Source organism: Sinocyclocheilus rhinocerous, unplaced genomic scaffold (genome assembly GCF_001515625.1).
Source record: "Sinocyclocheilus rhinocerous isolate Xijiao unplaced genomic scaffold, SAMN03320098_v1.1 scaffold591, whole genome shotgun sequence".
In the NCBI taxonomy this organism is placed as follows: domain Eukaryota; kingdom Metazoa; phylum Chordata; class Actinopteri; order Cypriniformes; family Cyprinidae; genus Sinocyclocheilus; species Sinocyclocheilus rhinocerous.
Window position 1 is genome coordinate 2479744 of NW_015641476.1, and position 10208 is coordinate 2489951.

General features: G+C 37.5%; 1 protein-coding gene across 5 annotated transcripts; it reads left to right on the forward strand.

Annotated features, from left to right (window-relative positions):
- The first annotated feature begins 266 nt into the window (after positions 1–266).
- On the forward strand, positions 267–6638 carry LOC107755100 (lactase-like protein). 5 transcript variants are annotated; one of them, XM_016571771.1, is made up of 15 exons: positions 480–892; positions 1026–1192; positions 1647–1807; positions 1892–1979; positions 2066–2175; positions 2571–2699; positions 2954–3049; positions 3290–3344; positions 3419–3580; positions 3688–3962; positions 4059–4185; positions 5303–5502; positions 5661–5724; positions 5910–5983; positions 6111–6184. In XM_016571771.1, exons 2-14 carry the CDS (start codon positions 1066–1068, stop codon positions 5981–5983), a joined length of 1668 nt encoding a protein of 555 aa, XP_016427257.1. In that variant the 5' UTR covers positions 480–892; positions 1026–1065; the 3' UTR covers positions 6111–6184. The 5 variants fall into 5 exon arrangements, with proteins under 5 accessions (XP_016427255.1, XP_016427256.1, XP_016427257.1 ...); XM_016571769.1 differs by lacking the exons at positions 480–892; positions 5910–5983 and adding an exon at positions 267–463 and having other exon boundaries at positions 6111–6638; XM_016571770.1 differs by lacking the exons at positions 480–892; positions 5910–5983 and adding an exon at positions 267–447 and having other exon boundaries at positions 6111–6638.
- The last annotated feature ends 3570 nt before the right edge of the window (positions 6639–10208 follow it).

Consider the following 10208-nt stretch of genomic DNA (forward strand, 5'->3'; position numbering starts at 1 on the left):
TTTTTATTTTTTTATTTTATTATTTTTTTTATTCTATTTATTTACATCCATCCTTTATTAAAAAAAACAATGCAGAATTGGTTTAGAAATGCTAGTTGAAATCTGAACATTTTCCCCTTTTTCATAGCATAAATTTGTATTTCCCCCTTGGGGACCAAAATGCAAATGTATCACCCACACCAGCATCAACTTTGCTTACAGAGTCAAATGTTCAGTTCTATAAAACATGTTAGGAGCAGCACTTTTCCCCTCTCAACCCACTGAATCTGAATAGTGGGTATTTGAGCCTGTGTGTGGCTCCTGAATGGAGCTTGGATCTACTAGATGCTTCGCTACTGTTTTGTGCTCACGGGCACACAGGCACTGGCCAGCTTTGTGAGGGTGAATGAAGTTCAGAAGCTTAGGTAACCTTCTGGCACTTTGGAGTGGATTCCAGTCGAGACAAATGTGAGGCCTGGAGCAGGTATATGTCTATATGTGCTTGAGTGCGAATCTAGATAGAGGGAGAATCTGGGTGAGAGGAGGAAGAGAGACATGAGACAGGGCAAAGCTGCTGGTTCCTGCGAACAGAAGGGAGCGTTTTAATCATCATCTCATCCTCTCTCCTTCAGATACAAACTTATATCTCCTCTCTTCTGGATAAATACTACTGAGATGTCTTTCATACTGGCGGCTCTTGACAAACTGACTTACTTTTTGTCACTGATAGCCTTTTGTGTCAGTTTGTCTTATAGCTGGCTGAAATGAGAGTTAATTCATCTGATCTTATCTGGGTTTGGAAATTTTTTTGTGCATTTACGGCTAATTGCACGTGGATTGTGACAGCTTTTTAGTTTGGGATGCATCATTGATATGCATCAGCTTCGAATGCTTTGGAAGCTGACCACTCTGAGTATGGTTTTTTTTTTTTTTTTTAAATGAGGAAAACTGACCTAAAGTGTCTCTATATATGCCTATTTAAGAATTGAGGAAACATTTTCAAAGGTGTGCCTGTAAGTAAAATGAGTCTGTTTTAATCTGTGCAGGTGCTACTGGTGAAAAACAAACCCCTATGAGAATAAGAGGATGCTACAACACAGTGTGCTGAGGATATGCCACATTCTTCTGTTGGCAATGTGCATTTTTGCCAGTGAAGACTTTGACTGGACCAAGAACAAAATAGGATCATTTCAATATGGCACATTTGCTTCAGGTAAAGCATTACTCATAACAGCAAATAACACTTACAAACAACAGCAAATAGAAGTGTGTTCTTTAAGAAGAAATATTAAAATATAAAGAATAATATATCAATTCGGTAATATATCAAGTGATATATCACACAGAATATGCAAAATATGTAAAGTATAAAGCAAGTAAATAACACTGTAAATAATAATCCTGTCTTACTTAAAAGGATAGTTCACCCAAAAATGAAAATACTGTCATCTCACCCTCAAGCGGTCACAAACCTGTATGAATTTCTTTTCTTCTGCTGAGCACAAAATAAAATATTTCGAAGAATGTCAGTAGCATTTGATATTATTTTCGATAAATTATTCATTTTCAGGATTCTATATAATGAATGCATTTACAAACACATATACACAAGAATTAGATATACTAGTTTTAAATAAATAGCAAAGTGTGTATGCATACATTTTCAGGATTCTCTTGGGGCGCTGGCAGCTCAGCATATCAAACAGAAGGAGCATGGGATAAAGATGGAAAAGGAAAGAGCATCTGGGATGTGTTTTCTCACAAAAGAGGGAAAATTAATCTGAATGACACTGGTGACTCTTCCTGTGAAGGCTATTATAAAATAAAGGTGCTATGATTTCTTGATCAGAAATACACAGTGATGTATGTAGATGCTTTGGTTCTAAGATAATCTTTTTAATGTATGTTTTAGGATGATATTGCACTGATGAAAGACATGAAGCTGAACCACTATCTCTTTTCCATCTCCTGGCCAAGGATTCTGCCCAGTGGCATGAAGAGTAATTCAAATTAATTATGCCAAAAAAAAGTTTTCTTGAAATGTTTTAGAGTAATTACCAAAAGTTTTTCTGATTGTTTTTTTTAGCTGACTACATCAACGAGAAAGGGATAGAGCACTATGATAACCTAATTAATATGCTTCTGGAGAACAAAATGACACCAATTGTGACGCTCTACCACTGGGACTTACCTCAGGTAAAACAAAATGTCTGCGTCTGAAATCACATACTGTACGTACTGTCCAGTAGGTTCTACATTTGGTTTGAAACGGACTTCATGACCGTTAAAAAGTATGTTCTATATAGAATGAATATGGGTAGTATGAATGAAATTTGGACATACTACATCTGCCATGTTGTCACTGTCACTGCTTCGCTCCTCTCCCGTGGCATCATAGGATATTAAAGTGTCCATTGGATGCACATATTAGAAAGTAGTAGGTCATTCGGGTACTTGTGAATTAGGAATATTCAGACGCAGCAAATTCTCTTTCAAAAACTATGTATGATAAGTATGTCAGAGTACATATCTTTAAAAAGAGTATACATCAAATTGATTTAACTTTCAAAATCATATCTGTGCCTTTGCAGGTTCTGGAGGAGAAATATGGAGGTTGGCAAAATGCCAGTATGATCAACTTCTTCAATGATTTTGCCAACCTGTGCTTTGAGAGATTTGGCAATCGAGTCAAATACTGGATCACCTTCAACAATCCTTGGGTAAGAATTGTAAAAGTAGCGTCCACTATTACAATTCCAGCTTGTAATTCATTTTCATGCAGTTCTTTCTCCAGAAATTCCACAATATTAAATGCAATCTCTTTCACTCTTCAAAATTTTTGATATAATAAAAGCTAAAAAAAAAATAAAAAATCATGTCACGGTTACTTTGATGTACATCAAAGTACATACATGAGAATAATCAGTTTATTATCTGGTTCAAAGTCCACTCTTACACCCTTCCATATTTCCAGTCTGTTGCAGTGGAGGGTTATGAGACTGGAGAACATGCTCCTGGTCTGAAGATGAGGGGTACTGGTGCATATAATGCTGCCCACAATATCATTAAGGTGATTAAATCCACTGCAGTCCATTGTAGTCGAATGACTATAATAATTGAACAACAGAAATAATTATTACGCTAAATTAGCAATGCAATGCTCTGATTATGGACAGCAGAGAGAAAAAAAAAGCATGCATTTAGGGATAAACTATTCAGAAAATATTTCTGACTATTAAAATCACTGTTTCTGATAAGAATACAAAGGCAGTGAAATGAAGCTCATTTTTATCCTCTGCTGCACTGACAGGCTCATGCTAAGGTCTGGCACACATATGATGCCCAGTGGAGAAACAAACAGAAAGGTAGACAAATTTCAGATACTGAAATTTGAAAGGCACAAAGGTCCAAACTGGTACAAGTGTTTCTGCCATTTTAGGAATGGTGGGCATATCCCTGTCAGCTGACTGGGGAGAACCAGTGGACATCAACAATCAGCGTGATATAGAAGCTGCTGAAAGATATGTCCAGTTCTACTTGGGCTGGTTTGCCACGCCACTCTTCCATGGAGACTATCCTCAAATAATGAAAGACTACATAGGCAAGCAAACCATAAATAAATTGAAAAAAAAATGATAGGCTTATTTAGCTGGGGCTGATGATCATTTACAATTATTACATAAATATTTCTGTGTTTCATTTCTGCAGGTAGGAAGAGTGCCCAGCAGGGCCTGAGTAGTTCTCGCCTGCCTACTTTCAGCCCTCATGAGAAAAGTTATGTCAGAGGCACTTGTGACTTCCTGGGCATCAGTCACTTCACTACGCGCTACATCACACAAAAGAACTTTCCTTCCAACCGTGGAAACAGCTACTTCACTGACCGTGACCTGGCTGAGCTGGTAGACCCACAGTGGCCTGATCCTGGATCAGAGTGGCTCTACTCTGTGCCATGGGGCTTCCGCCGTCTGCTTAGCTTTGTTAAGGTATATTTCTGTAAAAAACTACTTCCAGACTGTGGGCAGTAGTCTGACTAGGAATGGCACACTGTCCTTTTGTGACTCAAATCTCTTTATTCTTAGACACAGTACGGAGACCCCATTATATACGTGACAGGAAATGGTGTATCAGAGAAGATGATGTGCACAGAACTGTGTGATGACTGGAGAATGCAGTACTTGAGGGATTACATCAATGAAATGCTCAAAGGTCAGAATCAATATAGAAATCTATGCCTTCTATCTTTAAATGCTCTTACCAGTGGTTCTCAACAAGGAAGCCAGAACAAGCCTATATATATATATTTATATATGTAAACTTCATTAAGATCCCATAAATACAAAAAAAGAAATCAAGATGAAATGGTCAAACTGAAATCATATTTCTTTTTTCCCCTCAAAGACTATTTTTATAGAAAAACCTGAATCTTATAGAATCGTGTTTAATTCATTTCAACACTCCCAGTTTCTGTTAATAAAAACATTTGAAAACAGTCAGCATTGTCATACTTTCAGCAGAAATATCAGAGGAAATCTCTTAACCATTATGATGGTTATGAATGGACTATGAATATTGAGTTGGAAAATGGGAGGCCTTTCAGTCAAAAACGTTGAGAACCACTGTCTTACAATAGACTGAATGAATTGAGCAATTCGACCTGATTCACAAAAACTTTTAGAACATGCAAATCAAAATTTATGGAAACTTGATTACAGACTGACCATTTGACTGACTGATGTCTATAAAAATTAAAAAGGCTTCCTTCCAAGCACAAACGTTCTACAGAGCTCCAAATCATAGTTCTCTTCATACATAGATAAATAAAGTCTATACAACCACTCAAAGGAACGTTTTTGTTTGTTTGTTTTTTTTCATTCAGCAGTTAAAGATGGAGTAAATGTGAAAGGCTACACAGCTTGGTCATTGCTTGACAAGTTTGAATGGGATGAGGGCTACTCTGAAAGATTTGGCCTGTACTACGTGGACTTTGACAGCAAAAATAAACCACGCTACCCAAAAGCATCAGTTCAGTACTACAAGCGCATCATCAGCTCGAATGGTTTCCCTAATCAGAGAGAGGTATGACTTCATTGAGTTTAGCATTAAAATTGTATGCTAAATTAAATTTGTATTTCTTCTTTTGAGTCAAAGAGTGCAAGAGTCTAAGCATTTTTGTGCAATCTGTGATAAATATATATTATGTCTTATGCATTTAAGTTGGATAATGTTTACCACAGATTGAAAGCTGGAAAAGAAAGGCACTGGAAACATGCACCTCAAGTAACCAGCTCCTTGCAGTTTTGTTTGTTTGTTTTTTTTCATTCAGCGGTTAAAGATGGAGTAAATGTGAAAGGCTACACAGCTTGGTCATTGCTTGACAAGTCTGAATGGGATGAGGGCTACTCTGAAAGATTTGGCCTGTACTACGTGGACTTTGACAGCAAAAATAAACCACGCTACCCAAAAGCATCAGTTCAGTACTACAAGCGCATCATCAGCTCGAATGGTTTCCCTAATCAGAGAGAGGTATGACTTCACTGAGTTTAGCATTAAAATTGTATGCTAAATTAAATTTGTATTTCTTCTTTTGAGTCAAAGAGTGCAAGAGTCTAAGCATTTTTGTGCAATCTGTGATAAATATATATTATGTCTTATGCATTTAAGTTGGATAATGTTTACCACAGATTGAAAGCTGGAAAAGAAAGGCACTGGAAACATGCACCTCAAGTAACCAGCTCCTTGCAGCAGGTTAGTGTAACTGTTGCTGACTTCTCTCCCTACTAGGCAGCACAGCCGGCAGTGATCTAGCTGGGGCAAATAAAAGAAAATTCTGTCACAAATGACATTTTCTATTTATAACCAAGCACAACATATAGAGAAGGAAATTATATGGTAACTTTCTAACAGGAATTTTCTTTTGTTTGCCCTTTCAGCTAGAAGAAAGTCCAAGGAAAATAAGGAACATGCAGATATGCCAAAGGTTTGGCCTGTGCATGATGAAGTTTAGGTACAGGGCTCAGGATGTCATGTTTCATGTTTTCTGTGCAGTGCTAGTGCTATTTTCAAATACCTTTATGTTTTCACTGAATGTATCTTTTATTAGTTGTCACTGACTTACCTTTGTTTTTCTCCAGATCCACTGATCAGCCACATGGAGATGGTCACAGAGATTGTCGTCCCCACTGTGTGCACTCTCTGCATTCTGCTCAGTGCAGTCTTTCTCATGTTCCTGCTTAGAACGCGAATATAAAACAGACTGCTTCACATGTACACAACTATCTTTTTTCACATCGCACGTGTCCGTACATTTCTTTTTTATTGATTATTATTAATAATGATGACATGCTGAGACTTGTTTACATGTAACTTCAAATAAAATGGTCCACAAATGTACATCTGTGTTCATGAATTGTTGGACCATCCAAACATCTCTCAACAAATTACTCAAGAGGATAAGTTGAGGTTTGGGTGTTTGATTATGAGGTGAGAAAAGTTAGATGGACGTTTCTGAAAACCCTATTAACAATGGCGTTTGTATACGTGGCAAACAAACAGACAATGAAATAAATATTATAATAAATGTGTTTGTGGAACTACAATACATACATACATACATATATTGCAGTATGAGATCTGTGCTTTCAATAAAGTTTGAAACCCTGCATTATATCTGTTTTGGTATTTTGATGTGTCTACCTCGGTACACTCTAGCAAAACTGTCCGTTTTGTTTTGTTGCGAAAGTCTGACTTCTTGCCGTTTCTCCGCGCCGGTAGACGTCGCAGTTCGCATCAGCCATGAACAGCGACGCGACAGAACCACTGACGCTCGCCGTAGCAGAGATCTGATTGGCTGAGCGGAAAGCCGCGGTAGAAACTTTGGCTCTGCGCTGTGTTGATGATCTCTCGTGCTGCTGCGGTCGGTGTTGAAGTTTCGTCCTTTGACAGCATATATTCAGTAAGTTCGATGGACCGCATTGATATTCAGCTTTTCACTAAAATGACAGTGACATCGGTTGAGCTTGACATCCAGACATGGGCGAAACTGAGGGCGATGTGCGGATTGACACTGTCTGGCGCAAAAATGCTGTGACAGTAACAAAACAACTGTCCTCTACGATTAACATTTATCTTTTCATAAAATTATGAGGCAATGACATTGTTTGGACGAATATAGCGTGCAACGGGTAACGTTAACGTTACGCGACCGTCTTCTGAAACATACTGCAAAAAATAGTTTCTTTTTAGCATTTTGTTAAAATTTTGTTTAATAGACTAAACAGCGTATCTGCGACAGTACGAATACGTTTAATGTTTAATACGATAAATGCTGAGGCAATTTATGATTGGCTTTCTGTTTGTAAACAATCACTGTTACTAGAATCGCTTTACAGAAGCAATATTGTGGTGACAGGTTGTTTCTTAAAACTGTACATTAAAAATATTACTGATGCTAAATAATTGACAATATGCAGGATTTATTTGAAGTAGTAAACATACATTTAATTTTATAATTTAAAAATATTTGACCACGGACCCCCGGAAAACCTAGACTTTAGACGGTGATAACTACTGTTTGTGTATTTGGTCACTTTGATCATGTGGATACTGTTGAACTAGGTTCTTTGCCATGTCTTCCTGTTCAGAAACACTCAAAAGTGAAACAGCCAGTGAACTTAATTTATGTCAACACCACTGAAAGTAAAATTAAATAGTTTTAACGTTGTAGAATTGATCATATGCTCCTATCTCTACAGGATCCCATGCACCATGCTCGATCCGTTAGAAAATGGCCTGTTTGACGTCCCAGATTATGAGCACATAGAGGACTAGAGGTTCCCTCCTCTCCCTCCTCCATCATGGCCTGGTCAGGGAGACATCGAGGAGGATCCTTTTGGCAATGGAGAGGGTCTGTGTTTCATTCTTAACCATTCTAAAAATTAGATGTAAAGGGATTAATGGTGCTTGCTTATATGTTATAAGTGCTCAAAATCTTGAGCTGTGAGGTGTTCCAATTCCTCATCCTGCTGTCCCATGCTACATAATCCCTGCTGTTCATACTGTACATAGAAGAATCTTCTGTGGAGTTTAATCTCACGTTAGGATGAAACCCATATTGTTTTGTGTTTAGGTGAGGAGGAAGGAGAAGTGTCAAAACTAGCAGAAGTGCCAGTGGCAAAAAGACGAACAGTGAAGAGGCCTCAGCCTAAACTGGATGCAAACAGGTACTGAACCAGATGGCAGTAAATTGATAATTAATAATGATAATTCGTTTACTTTACCTGCGTACATACAGTTTACTCCCGGAAAGCAATATATACTATTTATTGGCTGCATGATTGTTTATATTGTCACAAAATGTAAACTGTATTATTGCACAGTTCTGTATATAAAGTTGGATATACTGTATATTATATCCAAATGTATCTATCTGCATACATATATTACAGGCAAGAAAAGCGATATATACTGTAGAGTAAATCTCAGCAACCTGATTTTTTAAATTGCAAAATTTAACTATATTATCACCCAGCTCTTTATATAGCTCTAATATAATAGATAGCATGTTTAAACTTCTTTATTGCTTGCATCGTCACAAAATGTAAACTATATTACAAAGTAATTAAGATATTATAAACATTAGCCTCATGATTTTCTCTATAACTGCTTTGAAACCGTGTTTATTGTAAAAAGTGCTATAAATAAATTTGACTTGACTTGAGTTTCTCCAGTGTTTAAAGTTCTCCTCTTTCACCTCTTCTCTCTTTTAGGTTGATTTCTGAGAAGGGTCTTCCAGCTTTGCGTGCTTTATTTGATGGTGTTAAGTTCAAAGGCAAAGGGCACTGGCTCATTTTTCACTTTATCCTTGCCGTTTTTGTGTTAAATATTGAAATACTCCTGAATTCATTGTTATTTGATTACAGATCCTGTTGTTCCAGCATTTATGTATATAAATAAATCAAAGTGATCTGTAAATATAGTTGTCAGTGCTCACCCTCTTCGTTCATTTCTGATTCAGGCAGAGAATCTGAAGCTCCTCTTGCAGAAAATGGACAACTGGGCCCATCGCCTATATCCTAAAATGCAGTTTGAGGAGTTCATTGATAAAGTGGAAGTAAAAAAGAAGTTCAGGTAAGATGTCTGACATGAAAAATAACATTTGTTCTTGAGGCAAATTCAAGCTTAACTAGGGGCTGTTCACACAGGATGTGTTCTTACAAACTATCTGCATTTTTTTTTTTTCATTTAAATGTTATTTTGATGTCTGCTTTTTTGTTTTTATATTTGGCAAAGTTATATTTTTGGCATTTATGCCTTTATTATGATAGGACAGTAGTGGTGACAGGAAGTGATAAGAGAGGGGAGGAAAAGACCATGTGCCGGTACTTAAACTCAGGGCCTATCCAACCAATCTATTTTAATTGTTACTCTATGTACACATTTGTCTTAGGCTGTTGCGCCATCTCTCGCAGTTTTTACTTGATGCCACACCATGATTGCCATGTTTTTAAGGTTAAATTTTTGCTTTAACAACAGTACATGGGAATTAAAGCACATATAAATGCCTTCTGTTTAATCAACGCAAGAATGCATCCTGTGTCAACACGATATTTAATCCAGGAAGTGTGGACCTCATTAAAAAACTCTCAATGTGTGATATTGTACATCCTTCATGGAAGTTGTCTGCATCCTTTGTTAACGCTGTACTTTGTTTCTCCATTAGACATGTCTAAAACGAATTCGATTGGACATGCCAATAACGCATGAGGACTATGTTGGTAATGATACCTTTCAACTTTTGGCTGTCTTACACTACTATTGAAAGCAGCAGGTAAAAATTCATCGACTTTCTACTTCCCTTCAGAGGAGGGTGAGGGTCGAGTACTGGAAGAGTCTGATCCAGTTGGAGACGAAGGTTTCCCTGAAGATCCGTTTGTCCATTCTACTCCTGCTCCAGCCTCTCTGACTGAGGAACAGCAGCGGCACATAGAGCTCAACAAACGACTGGCTCTGGAGAGGAGACTTGCGAAGCAGAAACAGTTAGGTGTGTGGAGTCATTTAATGTCATAATGTCATCACCTTGTGTGGCGTGTTATGATTCGAATGAAAGTTGTCTCATTTGCCTCTAGTCCTGGAAAAAATCTGGGTCCACTGTTATGCATATAAATTCAGCTGCTTCAGTCTCATTTTTGTATCACTATTTGATACTTTGTCCCCCCCCCCCCCAGACCCCA

Excerpts from the sequence above, each read along its gene's own strand:
- LOC107755100 (XM_016571769.1), top strand. The coding sequence starts at position 1,066 with ATGCTACAACACAGTGTGCTGAGGATATGCCACATTCTTCTGTTGGCA. Across the intron at positions 1,193-1,646 it reads ATATGGCACATTTGCTTCAG|GATTCTCTTGGGGCGCTGGC; the intron begins GTAAAGCATTAC and ends ATACATTTTCAG. Across the intron at positions 2,700-2,953 it reads TCACCTTCAACAATCCTTGG|TCTGTTGCAGTGGAGGGTTA; the intron begins GTAAGAATTGTA and ends CCATATTTCCAG.